Raw genomic sequence first — 16,972 nt, 5'->3', positions numbered from 1 at the left:
AGGTCATGAAAAATTAAGTGTTTCAGAAGCATCTTCAGATGTCAAAAAAAATAAAGGAAAGGGATTTGAAAATCTCCACTACAGAAAAGCCAGGTTGCCATTCATTCTTGAAGGGAACCGCATTAATAAAGATAATGCAGCTACTAGAATCTCTGAAGCTGTCAATGCTGTGGCTGAAGACAGCAACTTACAACCTGAAGATAAGTCAAGCCAGGAAATACTGTGGCAGAAGGAATTAGATGAAAGAGCTACTTCATCTTTTAGTACTACTAATTTGACTAGTGAGGTTGAAAATTCCTGCTCAGCACATGTATTAGATGACATATCTTTAACCAAAATGGCTAAAGAGGAGGTGGGGCCTCTGTATGACCCAACAGCAAAAGACAACAGTAAGACAGATGGAGAGGATTGTGCAGGTATTGGGAAAACTGATCCTCCCTCGCAAAATGAGCAGGCAACTACAGGTCAGTATGCTACAAATTTAGCAGAATCTGTTCTGCAAGATGCGTTCATTAGACTGTCACAGTCTCAACCCACTTTTAGTGAGGAGGCTGCAGTCAGCATCTCTGTAGGAAGCTCCTGTAAGTCAGAAGACGTATCTAATTCCCGATCGTGGAATGAACTTCCAAAGATCGTCGTAGTACAAAGTCCAGACAGTTCTGAGAATACATCTGATTGGCCAGGGTCTGCCTTCCCCAACCTGTGCCATTGGACTGAATCAGAAAGTTCTGCTGAAGTTTTGGATAACTTTGAGGAAGAACATTCAAACAGACATGGCCAGAGTGCGCTGGAAGTAGCTCTGGCTTGTGCAGCCACTGTTATTGGAACCATTTCCAGTCCCCAGGCTGCAGAAAAATTCAAATGGGATCAAGAAGCCACAGACTCTAAAAGTGGAATGCTTGGTAATGAAGAGATACACGCAGCATCTTCACAGCTACTTGATGACTGTGCTGGAACAGAATATTCATTTCCATCTGCGCTGTGTGGCATGACTCAAGTAGCAAGTGCTGTAGCTGTCTGTGGTCTAGGGGAAACAAAGGAAGAGAAGTACCCTGCAACCTCGAGTGGACTTCTGTCTGCTGCTCAGACTTCTGCAGCCATTACTCTCCACTGTAGCATAGCTATAGGAAGCAGCATGGAAAAGCTAAATGATAGCATTGCAGAGGCACTTCTTAAAGAGACGTCAATAATTTTGACAAAACCCAACACATACAAAAATGTAGGGCATTTTATGGAATCCATAAATGGAAAAATTATTGAAACGGCAGCAAGGCCACGGATTCCACACACTGATGAAGTAATCAGGGATGAACTTGCACAAAACTTATCCAATATTATTCTACGGCATTCTATTGAAGAGGTTAGGAAGAAGAGACAGCTACATCCCCGTTCAGAAAATGGCTCAAATACGCAAGACATTTTCATGGACACTGCAAACAAGTTGCTTTTTAATGTAATATATTTCACTTGCAAGAAGATGAATGACATAAGACAAGTTGAAGAGTGTTCTCCTCTCTTTTCTGAGGGCACAAAGGCAGAGAAAGTAACAAGAGCAGAAGGATGGTCAACACAGGCAACAGCACGTGAAACTTCACACAGCTCCCTTGATCACTCTGATGTTAAACCATTTGGTACATCCTACAGCACTAGTGCTAGCAAAGATCTTGGAAATGTCACAAACACTAGGAAAAGTAATATGAACGATGTCAATAGCAAGGAAAGTGCCACACTGAATTCAGAACCAACAAGCAGAGCTACAGGGCATAATGCACTTGTTGCAAAAACATCTCCCAAAAAAAGATACCTGAAAAGAATGGCACGAGACTGTTACAAATCCCCAAATCAGAGTAACAATCATCAGAAGAAGAAAGACTACAGATCATTTTCAGACAGAGAAAATACCTTTGCAAACAATGAATGCAGGCATGGCGTTCAAGAACAGCTGTCTTCCAGTGCCACCATGAATGCAGAAAACCAGGCCAAGCATAAGTGTGATGCTGTGCTAAATAATGATGTTCAGGTTAGCTTGTCTTTATTAGGAAATCGTGTCTTGCTTCCTTCTCAGCCTGTGCTACAGGTGAAACATTCAAGGGACAAATATTGTATAACAGATTTTGCAGAAGAATTGGCAGAAACAGTTGTCTCTATGGCAACAGAAATAGCTGCCATTTGTCTTGAAAATTCAAATGGAAAGCAACCCTGGTTCTGTGCGTGGAAGAGAGGCAATGAACATCTGGTGACCCAGAGTTTATCATGCAGAACCATGAAACGGAAAAAGGAAACCCATGCTAATGGCTCAGTTGTTCGGAAGCACAGGGCACCTAGACTTAGTGAGATCAAAAGAAAAACAGATGAGCATCCTGAGCTAAAGGAAAGATTGATGAATCGGGTAGTAGATGAATCTATAAACCTTGAGGACACACCAGATTCAGTCAATATCTTTGCAAATGAAGTGGCTGCCAAGATCATGAACCTCACCGAACTTTCCATGGTGGATAGCATCTGGCAAGGTCCAAACCACACCAGGAACAGGCTGCACTGTGAAAGATGGACCCGAGCCAAGGCCTCAAGCTGTGAGAGCATACCAGAGGAGGACTCAGATTCCAAAGCCTCTTTCAATACCCTAGGCCTAATGAACACCTTCGGTCAGCCTGTGAGCCAGACAAGTTCTGTCTCAAAGCAGTCTAGTTGTGAAAGCATTACAGATGAATTTTCAAGATTTATGGTGAACCAGATGGAAAATGAAGGAAGAGGTTTTGATTTATTACTGGATTACTATGCAGGAAAAAATGCAAACAACATCTTAACTTCTGCTTTGCAACAGGTAGCCAAGAAAAATGGTCATCTCAATGTAAGACCAAGTTGCCCATCCAAACAGTCCAGTACAGAAAGCATAACAGAAGAATTTTATAGGTATATGCTAAGAGAAATAGAAAAGGAAAATAAAGATAACATATCTTCTCCTCTGAATTCAAAGGACTGGTGTGGCAGTTTGCTACCACCCTCTCTACGATCACCTTTTTGCTTTAGGCAGTCGTCAATGCCTGACAGCAGATCATCAGGCTCTAGGCTAACAGTTAATGTCCCAGTTAAGGCAAATTCTTTAGATGGATTTGCCCACCATCACCAAGATTCCTTAAGTGTACAGCCAGTCAGTACCGTGGCTTCTTCAGGTCTTTGCAAGTCTGATTCATGCCTGTACCAAAGATGCAAGACTGACCAGATAACAGATATGTTGATTCATGAGACATGGGCAAGTTCTATTGAATCTCTAATGCGCAAGAACAAAATCATAGCAGATGAGGCAGAAGCTGCAGACACAGACCAGTTCCACAGTGATTCCCCACCGCATGTGGAACAATATGCAAACAGACTGGCTGCAAATATTGTTGAAAGTGGCAAAAATTTTATTGTTGTCCAGCAGGATTCCTTTGATTACACAAGTCGAGAACATGTGCTGGAAAGCAAACATCCTCAAAGCCCAACTCAAATTCAATCAAAACCCAAAAGGGATGGAGTAAATTTGGATGAGAAAAAAGAGCATATGAAGAGTCCTGGATGCCTCCCTGGAGGCCAGCACAGGGAAGTGCCTTTAATTCAGATAGAAACTGATCAACGAGATGAGCCAGATAAAGACTCAGAGTCCTCAACTTCATGTGGCCCATCTGGAAATGAGCATCAAAGCAAAGAAAATCCTCCAGAGGCTTTTGATGCGAAACACACAGTTTCCAGTTCCCTACTAAATAGGTGAGTGACAAAACAGCAAATCAGCACATTGCTTTGGTGTTTCTTTTAACTTCCCAGTAAAAATTATGATGATAAAGGAAGAAGATGAGAAGAAGAGAAACACTTTTAAAAGCAATAAACAGGTTAAGTTCTTACTACAGGTTTCTGATGGCATTAAATCACCCAATCATATATGACAGTGCCAGTGTCCGGAGCAAAATTACATGGAATATGACAATACCATGGTTCTGAGATTCAAATCTCGTACTGCACAGACAAGTAAGTTTTCTCCCTACAGATATTTAGTCTTCTATAGTCAGGCCAGGAAAGATGGGCAAAGTTTGAACTTTCATTTAACTCTGGCTGATATCTCAAATAAATAAATAAAGATCAGTGTTAGTATAAAACAGAAGACAGCAGAATTTGACCTGTAGTTCTCTGCTATACTTGTTCATATAACTAATGATTTGTGTACCTCAAAATAAGACCAGACTTCTGAGAACTTGAAGTTGGACTTGGTGTTTACAGTCTGGAGCTACAAGTAACAAAAATTCTTTAGTGGAGGAAATAATAGTAATTAAAAGCACCCCTCACCTCCTTGTTTGTCCTCCAGTACAATTTAGGTAGAGAAAAGAATAAAATTTCATTCTATTTTAATTCCATTTCATGGAGTTTATATCACAGCTTACCACCCTATCCTTACAGCTGTACTCCTTTTATTGGGAAATCTGCAACTTGCATTAGTTAGGGCAAAGTGTAAGCCCAGTATGAGAATACAGAGCAAATGTAGAGGATTGCTGTGGATGCTATGAGGTTAAGAGCAAGGCTTACTCTCAAGGCATTGTCTATTTTTAACTATACTTCTTCATCGTATCCATTACCTTAATGGTATCTAAACTGCCAATCACTTGGAACATTGCAGCACCCCATTATCTCAGAGTGCTAGAAAGAGTGCAGGTGCTAGTGTTAGAAACCCTTTTGTAGCTCATTTTATTCTACACAGTGCTCTGTTTTGGCTCTGCTTGAAGTGAGAAAGCATGTACTTTCCTAGGTATGGCAGCAATTAGGTAGATAATTATCATAGTGTCATTATTCTTTCATACTGACTCTCCCCCACTAACCTTCCTCTTCCTTCAAATGCAACCTGCTTTTAATAAGATACATTTAGAAATCTACCTATACAGAATCTTGACTGTTTGAAACTGTGCGAAAATAATTTTATGAGCCCTTTAATGCCAACTTTTCCTCTGCCTTTGATGCAGAGGTCCCAGAATGGCTATGGGATTGGTAGGGTGGCAGAATTAGTAACCAGAGGCTACACCTACATGAGCATTTTGGTTCAGGGATGCAGTGCAGTTCTGAATCAACTTGTCTCCATTTCCATGCACTGGCTCTGTTTGCAGCATGAAATGCAGATTTCTTTTAAAGGAATCTCAATGAGAAGCTGCACAAGTGTGTACAAGATGTGCTCGTACACCAAGTGGGAAGGCAAAGCCTCCAGTGGTTCTTCACATGAATTTGAACCACTTGTGGTATAGCTGTCTGGACCAAGTCTAGGCTGACGTAAAAACCTAAAATATATATAATGTAGATAGAAAAGCATCAATTGCTTTGATCCACTCCTACCACATGAGATTACTTGCTAGTGTAGATATAGGCAGATAGGACTCCAGGCAAAATATCAAGCAGACAATTAGAAAAATCAAGCAGACAATTAGAAAAATCAGTCAATTAAAAAAGAAAAAAAAAAGGGGGAAAAAAGTGCCACACAGGCCTGGGGAAGAGGTCTTCAGCAAGGAAAAAGAGTTTTTTCTTGTACATAGGCAGTGCAACAGACCCAATCCTTTCACAGTTACACAGAAACAGTTCCAACCAACTGTTCAGAAGTAGAGAACTGTCAGTTCAAAGCATTGCTAGTCTGAGATGTAATTGCATAATGAATCAAACAAAACCTCAAATGCCAAGTAACAACGCCCACAAAAATCTCTCATGTTTTGGACCAAGTATTAGGTGCTACCTGCCCTGTATTAAAAATCTGAATAACCTGGCTGCTCAGCACCTTCAAGGTTACTACAGATGATGAGTTTTGTACCTGAGGGTCAGGATAACAGGTGTATTTATCTGATAAATGTTGACTGCCTGGTAGAGCAGAGGCCCTCAGGCAAACAAGTCCCTTTCTCCCTGTACAGGAGGCTGCCTCTCTCTCTAGCATCCAGCATTAATGAAGCAACTTCTCAGTTGTCCTGATAGTGACAGCATGGCAAAATGAGATATCCACAGTGATACTGTCTCGGTATATTCTTAATCAAGTTAATTACCTGGGAGCAATAGAATTTTTGATGTGATCTCTTGCTCTAACTGAAGACAGGGCACCTCAGCCATAACTACAGATAAAAGTCTGAAGGCGAGAACTTCTCTACAGGGATCCTGCAGAGGGTTGCCAATACACGTTATTGTTTTAATCACAACGTTGCAAATGCAGACCATCCCGTAAACTTAACAAAACTACAGTTTTCTTTAATTGTTATTCTGGTGCTGCAGTAATATAATTAATTCTTTCTTATCATCAAAAAAGAGGGGGGGGGGGGTCGATTGTTATATACTTTTCTGCCTGCATATCAAAAGTCCCACAGTAAGTCTTGCAAAGTCCAGTTTGGCTCTGAAAAGCTACCATAAATATAGTTTTTACTTTTTGTTTGTGTGTGCATTTTTGGGAGTGTGTGTGCATATATATATGTGTGTCATAAATATGTGCGTATGTGTGCAACATATGTCAAGTGTGCAGAATTATAAAGCATTTTTCCCTTAACCTTTGTGTTTTCTAAGCTCAGTCTGGGCTATATATTCAGTCTGGTTTCTGACTGCTGCACACCTAGCTAGAAAAAGAATACTTTGTCCTTCCCCAACCTAAGCAGCAAAGATCCTAAGAAACACAGAAGGCTAAGAGTCATTAGTGATTCACAACCCATAATACTTTCCTACTTTTACTCCTAGACCTCTTTTGGATCTACAATGCTAACAGAGTAGAAAACCCTGGCCAGAAACTTATTAGTAGTAGGACAGGGATTTAGTGCCAATATATATTCCTGAGAAATGCTATCATTCTGCACTAACATATACCACATATTTCAATCACTGATTGAGTGAAGTGCACTAAGCAATAGACCTATGCAGTGAGCAGTCCTTTTTGTACAAGTTAAGCCTTTTCTATGTATGTTTCAGTATAAAGCTTGCTTTGGTTTGTGTTTGTTTATAGCAGTCAGAAGTAGATAATTTTTTAAGATCATCTCAGACCATATGTTCAACTGGACTTTGTGTATAAATTATAAGCTTGTCCTGTCTCTTGCGTTTGTATAATTTTGCAGCTTGGTTGACTTTAATCAGCAGCATTGCCTGAAGAGTGGTGGCATTTATATTATTGATATTACAATATCAATGTGCCTTCCTTATCACCCTACCAGCAACAGTCCTCAGAGCAGACCAGATGCTGAAATCATAGGAGAGACAAAAACAGCTGAAGAATTTCCAAACCATCTCAGCAGCAGTGAAGAAAGCACTGGCAGCTGGTCCCAGCTAGCTAACGATGAGGACAATCCTGACGACACGAGTAGCTACTTACAACTCAGCGAGCGATCCCTGAGGTACCTATATTGTCTGTTTCCGGTACACAATACGGTCTAATCAACCAGGCCAATGATTTGACTACCATGCATCAGGAATGAGGGTCAACAGCTCAAGATTTATTCAAAATACTGTAAAGAAAGCCTAATGACAGAGTTCATCATTTTATTTTTAAAAAAGGAAAAAGAGTTAGCCACATTCTGGTTCTCAGCCAGGTCTTTTTATTATTGGTGAGCAGCTAGATTCAGATAAAGAAAAAACTTCTTGGCACCACTCAAGTGCCTCAGTGCTACAGTGAAAGGGCCACTGGACAAGCTAATTGCTACAGTCTTTCCTTTCATTTATTTGCTGCTATTTGCATAATGTTTATTTTAGCATCTCCTTAGCTGAGATTGATGAGACTGCTATTCTCACCAGGTATCTGTGCACTAAGAACAGAGATAGAGCCCTGATCTGCTTAGAATGGCACAGGAGAGCAGACCAAAGAGGATGACGGAGTTCCCCCTGAGTAGGCATAAATTCCAGAGCTCCCAGTGCAATGTGATGCTTTTTATTCCTGTTCAAGACAGCACATGTGTTTAAAAAGGTTATCTAGTCCTTAGAGTTTATATAAAGTGACATTAGCTTGACTTCAGCCCCTTCAAAACTTCAAATTGAGCAAGGTTTTTTCTTCACATGCTCTTAGATTAGGTTTTAAAATATTGTCAAGTAATTGCATCTTTCTCTTGGAGATTAAGACGACAAGGAGGAAGACAGTATGGCAATGAAGCAGGGAAGAGAAAGTGTCTGTCAGAGAGCACTGTTGGCTAGCTGAAAAAATACTGAACAAAAACTTGTCTGTCAGTGTGGGTAAACATTCATTCCATTGTTATAGTATCAACCTTTAACAAAGTCCTTGTTTTGAGAGAGCTGATGTATTGTGCCTTTTGGCTCTGCATTGAAACACAAATTGCTACAGAAAGTCTGAGTGCATGGCATGCTGACACTGACTCAGAAAAACCTGATGGGGAAAGGAACTGTCTAATCAACCCTTCTAATGTAAGGAAAAATAATTTTTACTGGAAAAGCAACTAACTAAGTGGTGCAAGTTGACTCGCCACACAGAACTTGTTCGTGCTAATTGACTTGCAGCCAGCAAATTCACAACCTGTTCATGAGACTATTACAATATCTGTGTAAACATTCACTGTCAAATTTAGAATTATGTCATAAAGTGAACTGGTACTATTTTTTCCAAATATTCTCAGATGTAATACTTCATTCTTATGAAGAAGCCAAAGAGAATACTTCTACATATTACTGGTCCCAAGGAGCACTGTCTTTAATTGAAATCTGTCTTTCAGAATAGTTAGAAACATTAGGGGCCACCACTGTACCTGTGGCTTCCTTTAGATCCCTGATAGTCTTTGGGGTATGATGTAATACGCTGAAACTGCTGCTCCTTACAGGCATGGAGTCACCCAACAGGTAAGTAATATGATGGGCAACCAGATGCCTTGCTATAACTCACCATGTTCAGAGGTATCTGAATCTCTGCAGGTTTTTTCCAGGACATCTCTGTACCTGATAATCCTCCTTTTCAAGGACTCGGACTGTTTTTTTGTTTGAGGCGAAATGTTCATTGCATAAGCCATTCGCAAGAAGATAGTTCACTTTTTTTTCTTCCCTCCAGTTTAGATCATCACTTGATACATGTTCTATTTAGAACTATTTTAATAAAATCCTCATTATTTTAAGCAGATTAGTGTGCTTCATTCTGGGAACCACTTGCTGAGCACAACTGATTTTGTGGAACTCTGCATAACAGGGGGCAGCCTCCTCACTTTGTACATAAATAAATTAAAAAAAGATGTATGGAGACATGTTCAGTGCAGCTTGGCACTAATATTTAAACTTTTGCTTTGTCAGCAATGGCAACAGCAGTACAACTAGCAGTCTTGGCATTATGGACCTGGAAATTTATCAGGAGAACGTGCCATCTTCTCCTATGATTAAGTAAGTAGTCACTGAAGTGAGACTTGATGTTTAGTCTAATTTTAACTGCAAATCGTTTACACCATCTAAAATGTGCCAAGCTCTGCTTTGCACCTGCTGCTGAGACTGCCATTAGTTTCAGAAAAAAAGCACATGAAGGTGTCTGTGCAGAGTGATAGCACTAGATAATGAAAGATTACAGGAAAGCCCAGGAAAGGATCTCTCAGGAGAATATGGATCCACCAACTGCTCTTCCTAAAAGACAGTTTTCTGCAGTATTGGTTTTCCATTGTGTGAACTGTCTTCTCTAGACAACTTCAAATATTATCAAAACTCTACTGTAATAGCAAGTAAGGTCAAGCAAATAAGGATCAATTAAAGTCAAAGGAAAAAAAATGATAGCATTCTTTCCAAGAATAATAATAATTTGGCCCAAAGCACATCTTACCTATTGTTTCAGGACATGTTTCTACTGAGCATGCAATTAAATTATCAGGAGATGTGCAAGTACCTGCCTAAAGATTCTGGTACCCTGAAACCTGCCAGCTGGTGAATGTCACGATGCAGTCAGGGCATGGCCACTGCAGAAGTATACATCACGCATTGAACATGGGAACTTTGTGAAGTCGGTGACAGCAGAAAACCTTCACAGCTCGTTACCAGACTATACTACAACAAGTCCTGATTTCTTATTAAAAAAAAAAAAAAAAAAAAAAGCCTCTCAAAAGCTAGGCATTCATATTTCTGTAGAGTTACATGCATTCTCTCTCAGCTGCCAATTTGGAGACTAACATTGTTAAAACATCCCAATCTTCACAGTAGGCAGTGATACCTCCTATACCCACTCCTAAAGATGACCCCTCTCCCTTATATCTCTGAGGACCAAAGGGAGAAATTTCTGATTCCCCTTGCTAGCTTTCAGGGGCTATTCTCAAGCGTTAGCCAATAAGCATGACAAGTTTGTATTTCCACAAATCAAAGTCACTGCACAGAATACACCTGTTGTTCAGACAGAAAACTAGGAAAAAATCTGATGGAAAGGAAGTTATTAAGCGTGATTCTAAGTCATGACAAACCATACGTTGCATGCTTCTATTTCATTCTTTCCTTTCACGTCTTGCAGTAACCACTACATGAGTATATATAATCTTGATTCTGTGAAGTCTTAGGGGAAATTCTGAAATCCTGTGAATTAGGGTGGTAAAGAGTAGCATACTCCCATGCTAGAAACAAAATCTTACACTTGCAGCGTTCCCCCTGATTGAGGGCAGAATGGGACAGGAGCAATGAAACAAATGCAATAGCTGTGACATCAACAGTGAATTTGCAGTCTCCTGCAAATGTACATGCACATGGATGCTGTGTTCAGAAATGGAAGCTGAAGCACTGACCACATGCCTGAAGTTTGTTTCTTGTCATTTAAGAAAGACATGATACATAAGAAATTAAGATCTTTGGAAATTTTTGCAAGGCGCAATCAGAATTTGTTTGTCCAAACAACTAATATATTTAAAACCAGCAGTCGTTGAAGTCATTGATCGTTTTGATTGTATTTAACTATGAAAGATAAAACTAGAAAGCAAGACTGGAAAAGATTCAGCCAGGGAGTATAGTACTGCAAAATGCAGGCATTGGAAGTTCGGTGTTTCTGCCCAGGTTATGAGACTTGCTGGGTCTTACCATAATGTCATTTGCTTGTCATGATGTAAAATGTAAAGATACACAGATGCTGGTGAAATGTAATACACAGCGCAACCAGTACAAGTACTTCATCCCATTACAGGAATAATGCTGCAATTCCCACAGCTTTTCCTGATTTACAGATTAAATAAATTAAATATATTCAGCATTTTATTATTTCATCCTACGTAACTTTTTTCTTGCAGTTTTCTAGGTCTTGCATTGAGGGAGAAGTTTATCCATCATGAAGCAATGTTGTAGACTGTTCCTAAATATCACTAATAAGCTTTGTTGTTGTTTGTTTCTAAGTGAATTAGTAGAAGAAAAGGTTTTCCTTAAAGAACAGACAGAAAATACAGAAGGTAAGTTGAACCATATCAGTTCAAGTATACAATTTGAAGTTAACACAAGTAATTGCACAGTAACTGCTGCAATTATTTTTCCAGAAAGTACTTCTGGGCTTTCGGTGGGAACAGCTAATTGTCAAAAGGACCTACTGGTAATAAACTTTGATCTGGAACCAGAGTGCCCTGATGCAGAGCTGCGAGCCACCCTGCAGTGGATAGCTGCTTCTGAACTTGGAATTCCAACCATCTATTTTAAGAAATCTCAGGAAAACAGAATTGAAAAGGTAGTATTTACAGAATTGGCGATACTGTTAGTTCACTTTAATCAAGTAGCAGTTACTATTTATTGAAAGTACTGAGCTTAGAAGTAGATGCAAAAACATCTTCATTACAGCAAGATGACAATGTTACTTTTTATTCTAGAAAGGGAGGAGAGGATTAAATTATCATAATTTAAGGTATGTGGAATACTTAGATTGTTTATGACACAAGGAACAGTATCACCACGAGACCTTCTCCAAAGCCTCTATAACATCTTTGATGAATCTGTTCACTTTTTCACACCAGTGATGCGTTAAGTATCAACGCCCAAGGCAGAATTAACAGAGAGTCCTTTATGTGTCTGCACTTGAAAGGTTGAAGATGGCTTACATGGAGTTTAAGCATGTAACTTAAAAAATAAAAATCACTTGTGTGTGGACATCACGCACACAAAGTTCTGCTACTTGGTGACAGTAAGAGCTGACTATGATGCGAGACATAAGTTGAACTTGAGATTTCCAGCTTTGAAATTCCTTAGTCCTTATGCAGGTCCTACCTTGCCTGCAACACTGATTAGGGCAGCCTCAGGCAGGTCTGAACTTGTGCCTGGCTGTTCATAAATTGCTATAGCTAGGGATACAGCAGGGCCTTGACAGTTCCTCCTACATTCATGTCAGATCTAGCATGGCCAAATGCATTGGCTTTATAGTCACTTTATGCTGGCAGAAAAGGATTGCTGCTCACCAAAGAATGGGCCCACTGCTCAAACATATAGAAAAGACTAACTGCAAAATAAAGAATACCTATATTAGCTCAGGTTCACTGTCTGACATAACAAGACTACACGGCTTCTGCCCCAGAGCTGATGGAAAGTTCAGAGGTTAGGCAGGATGGACCTAGCTGTGTAAGCATATCTTTATACGATTACTACACCGAGAGACAGTTTTTGCCCAGGCAGTGACCAACCAGTGTTTCTATTGGAGTCATATTTGCAATCACACATATGTTACTTGGAAAATTAGATGACTGATTGAACTAGTTTGCATCATTGTATGGAAATTATAAAGCACCACCTCCCCTAGCTTAGCAATAGAAAATTGCTCTGTGTGCCACTACTCTTTTCCTCCTGCTCAGGTGTAGCTTAGCCTCTGCCAACCACCATTTTGAAAGCAGAAGTCTATTTTCAGAGAGGGGCAGACAGACACAGACTACCAGAACTGAGAAACCTTTGGAGGTACTAGTCCAAGCCAGAGCACCAAGAGCAACACTGAAGTCCAAAATGGCAACAAGTACAGACTGTTTCTATTCCTGAATGATTTTAATGCACCATTATAGATACCACCAAATGCCACCCACAGCATTTCAGGAATGATCAAACCAGCCCCATTTCCAAGGTCAGCAAGATTGTCTCAAACCTTAAGGCTTACAAAAAGTGTCACAGTGTTCAAATCAATTAATGAAAAAAGTATTATAAATCAGTATTTTGCTCTTTTATGGGAAGATCATTTTGAGTAGCAGAGATATTGTTTGATTTTCTTGAGTACATGCATTTGGGAATCATAAACATAATTTAAAATGCATTCAGCAGCAACAGTCCAAATTGCATCTAATTAAAGAAACAGCTGTCAGCTTTCCCCATGTGCTTTGGCAAACAGTTAATTCAATTGCAAAAATACACTAGAGAATAATGAAGCACATCCTGCCTACAACAGTGCTCTTGGAAATCGCGTGCCTATTAAATATCATTAAAATACATATTAAAAGTTTAGGCTTCAGTATGTAAATAGCAAACAGCTACACTAACTAGAGACACACAATATTTTCTTGTGTGGTTTAAAACTGGAAATATAGAAGGAGCAAGCTAATTAGATATTGATTGTGAAATTAAAAAAAATTAAGCGCTTTGATTTTCATTTATGTGCTTCAGAAAAAAATGGGACCAGATGTATGACACTGAAGGCCATTATTAAGTACAAAGTGGACAAATTCAGGACTTTTTACAGCTGCTTAAGAACATATATTTAACCTCTGGTTTATCTGGAAGTTAAAAAAGAAATTAAATACAGATATTCTCTGTAATTCATACACAACTGTGGCAAACGTCTTCATGCGATAAGAGTTTATCCAGAATTCCCTCACCAGTACTATGTGAATATTTAAAATATTATGGGATGTTTACGTAGAAATAGAGAAAATTAGATATAAATTAACATATAGGTAATGGTAATGAAGAGGGATTTTTTTTTCTTTAAAAGGGATAGTCACACTTCCATCATTTTGAAAGGAAAGTTGTGATCCTTTATTGAGCTCACTTTCACTGTTCTTACTTTCATTGCAATAAATAAGAAATAATTGATGAGAGCAGCTAATTTAGAAAGTGTTGTGAGATCCAACCATTCTTTGAGGAGCTATGGAACTTCAGAAATGAAGTTTTATGAATAGAAAGAACCTTTATGTTGCTGTGTGGTGAATTGTGTCCACTCCCTCATAGATCAGTGCATTTGCAAAGGATGGTCTTACAGAAATTTGTGTGTATTCATTTAACAAAACCTTAGCAAAACATTAACCAAGTCCTAAGTGTGTTTTGTTTTGCTTTTTTGTTTAGTTTTTAGATGTTGTGCAATTAGTTCAACGGAAGTCCTGGAAAGTGGGCGATATCTTTCATGCCGTGGTGCAGTACTGCAAGCTCAGTGAGGAACGCAGAGAGATGACACCAAGCCTGTTTGATTGGCTTCTTGAATTGGGTTAAGAAAGTTCACCAGTTCAGCATTTTTGTTTTATTCCAGTTTAAATAAGCAGTGGTTTGTGTAATGCTCCAATATCCAAACATCACTGAATAAAATGAGCAAAGATATACAAATACAGAAACACCACATGTCCGTTCCACAACTGAACAAGGAACAAAGTGAAACCAAGGTGTATTGTATCTTTCTGTATCATGAGGGACTCTTGACATATTGTGCTATAGGATGTACTGTGTTAGGAGGGGATAGATTTTTAGCCTTCGGAATTAGTGGACTACACAGTGAAGGCTTAATTATCTAATATGTTCCATTTTCATCAATTTGATTAAGTCAATCAGCTAAAATGGCATAGTACATTAACATTCAGTTTTAAAATGCCAATATTATACAGTTTAACCAGAGTGTGTTCCAGGATGCCTAGAGACACCTGTGTCCCTACATAATTTTTTTTTTTTTTTTTTTTTAAATCCCCATAGTCTGCTAAGGGGTAAAAACTTTTGAACACTTAACACCTTTGCAGTTAGACAACACAATAAAAAGCTGCTGAAAACACATTTTAGTTTCTTTCCATGTGATTATTTCTCTTCCATAGCTATTCCTGATTCCCGTCTTCTTCTAAAGGAAATAAAATCTAGACTCTCAATTACTACCCTTAAAAAACTCATTCCTTTTCACTTGGAGGCAGTGCAGATCAGTACAGCTACACCTGGTATATCCCTGAACACATCCCTGCGAGTCAGGGCAGCAGGTTTCTAAGACCTGTCCCACCACAGACCTGCCACATGACCTTGGGCGAGTCATTTCACCTCTGTGCCTCAGTGTCCCTACCTGGTAAGAGGGAGTAATGATAGTACAATCGTTACGTAAAGTGCTTCTATTTAAAGCACTATGTAACATGCTACATATCAGTTCAAATCAGTGAAAAAAAAATACTATTTTAATTTTAGTTTAATCAAATAAATTGTTAATAAGGTGAAGAAACGTGTATCTGAAAAGAGTACCATCTCATAAAAATCTTAATGTTAACTTTTGTAACTTACAAGATAGCAAAATGATTGTTAAAATTTCAGCAGACATACTTGTTCATTTTGGATATAAGTGTTTGGACTATATGTGATAGTTTACATTACTATAACATTTATATAACTGTTTGATAAAATATACTATGTTACCGTCTTGTTGAGATGATCTGTTAGTATCATGCACTTAATGATACATTCCCTTGACTCTGCCAAAGAGATTGGTTTGGAATTTAAAGGTAATTATAAAATTTATCACATCACAGCGCTTCTGCAATTTGTTTATTTGAAAATACTTATCTTTCATTTCTCCTTACCCAAATAGCATAATAGAAAACCTGCCTGCTTTTCCCAATAAAATATTTAAGAGATGTTTTATTTTCCATATAACAGTATATGCTTCTGTAATATTTCTTGGAAGAAAACCTATCCTTTTGCACTAAATATTTTTGAAAATTTTAAAGTAGTTTTAAATAATTTATGAAAAGAGCCATAATCTCAATTTTATCTTTAAAACCATTCCTAAACTTGCATGATTGCGTCACTCATTTGTTACCAAATACAAACTTAGTGAATCAAAATCTAACATGGAACATAAACAACATGAGTAATTCTACATTTACTCTGCAGTATGTACAGAACAGTGAAGGTTGCTTTACTGTCAAGATAAAGGTTAATTTATTGCATTCACTGAACATAACTGTGCAGTTGCTGGGCCTGCTCCTAAGAATTGCTGAACATTCATAACTCCCACTAACATGAGTGGCAACTCTGAATGCTCAGCATTTCTGAGGCTGAAAGTTAATTAAAAGCACCAAGCATTACACACTTAAAGTGATTTAAGTTAATAAATGGGAAAGTGTATTTATTTTTAAATCAAATACAGTTAGTTGTCGGTATACAATTTTTTGCTGTGATAGAATAAATGTTTACTTATCCTACAAAGCACAAATATCATGACAGAGTTGTAACAGTGTGATGCAGTTTTTCTGTACAGTAGTTCTTAATGTTGCAATTTATTCAGAAATAAATTTATGTTATAATGTGCGTCCTCTTTGCCTTCCTAAAAAGTTCATGAACGTGCTATTGGTTTTTTGACCTATTAAATAATATTTGCCTGCCATCCCTGTAGTTTCTCAAAGCTCTGCTTCTGAGTGAAAAATCTGACCCATGGCCCTGACCAAAACAAGTCAGAGCAATGTCTTACCTCAGTACCAAAGCTACAGCTTTACTCAGGTTCCACAACTGATTCAAGTGATACAAGGCTAATCATAACATTCTTAGACCACAGTAAAATAAAGAGAAATTGTATGTTCATTGCTGAGAATTAACCCCAGAATAACTCCAAACATACCAAATCTCTATTCATGTTCACTCTAGCTGCTTTCAGTACCTGCAAAGGTAGGCAGCGGCATGGGGACGCAGAAGTTCAGGAGCTTCTTCTGCTTAAGTTTGCACAGATATTTACTGCCCTACTGCCTAGGTGTAGAGGTATTTCTACTGATAAACAGAAAAGGAAACCAACACTTGAGTAAATCAGAACAGGACTTGTCCGCCATTAAGAGAAGCTGAAAAAAATTAAAGTCAACGTTGAATACAC

The 16,972-nt window shown here is 38.6% G+C and overlaps 1 protein-coding gene across 3 annotated transcripts in view; it reads left to right on the top strand.

The window, feature by feature from the left end:
* The window catches only part of SPHKAP (SPHK1 interactor, AKAP domain containing), a 74,574-nt gene extending 58,155 nt beyond the window's left edge, over window positions 1–16,419 (top strand). For 2 of the 3 annotated variants that reach the window (XM_074833758.1, XM_074833757.1), the window contains exons 7-12: window positions 3–3,747; window positions 7,188–7,367; window positions 9,256–9,342; window positions 11,311–11,363; window positions 11,448–11,632; window positions 14,215–16,419. In XM_074833758.1, coding sequence (XP_074689859.1) covers window positions 3–3,747; window positions 7,188–7,367; window positions 9,256–9,342; window positions 11,311–11,363; window positions 11,448–11,632; window positions 14,215–14,358 — 4,394 coding nt within the window. In that variant the 3' untranslated portion in view covers window positions 14,359–16,419. The remainder of the gene's footprint in view (window positions 1–2; window positions 3,748–7,187; window positions 7,368–9,255; window positions 9,343–11,310; window positions 11,364–11,447; window positions 11,633–14,214) is intronic. The other variant, XM_074833760.1, reaches the window with a different exon arrangement.
* Window positions 16,420–16,972: the final 553 nt, after the last annotated feature.

Source organism: Strix aluco, chromosome 9 (genome assembly GCF_031877795.1).
Source record: "Strix aluco isolate bStrAlu1 chromosome 9, bStrAlu1.hap1, whole genome shotgun sequence".
Taxonomy (NCBI): domain Eukaryota; kingdom Metazoa; phylum Chordata; class Aves; order Strigiformes; family Strigidae; genus Strix; species Strix aluco.
This window is presented reverse-complemented; position numbering and strand designations above follow the sequence as displayed.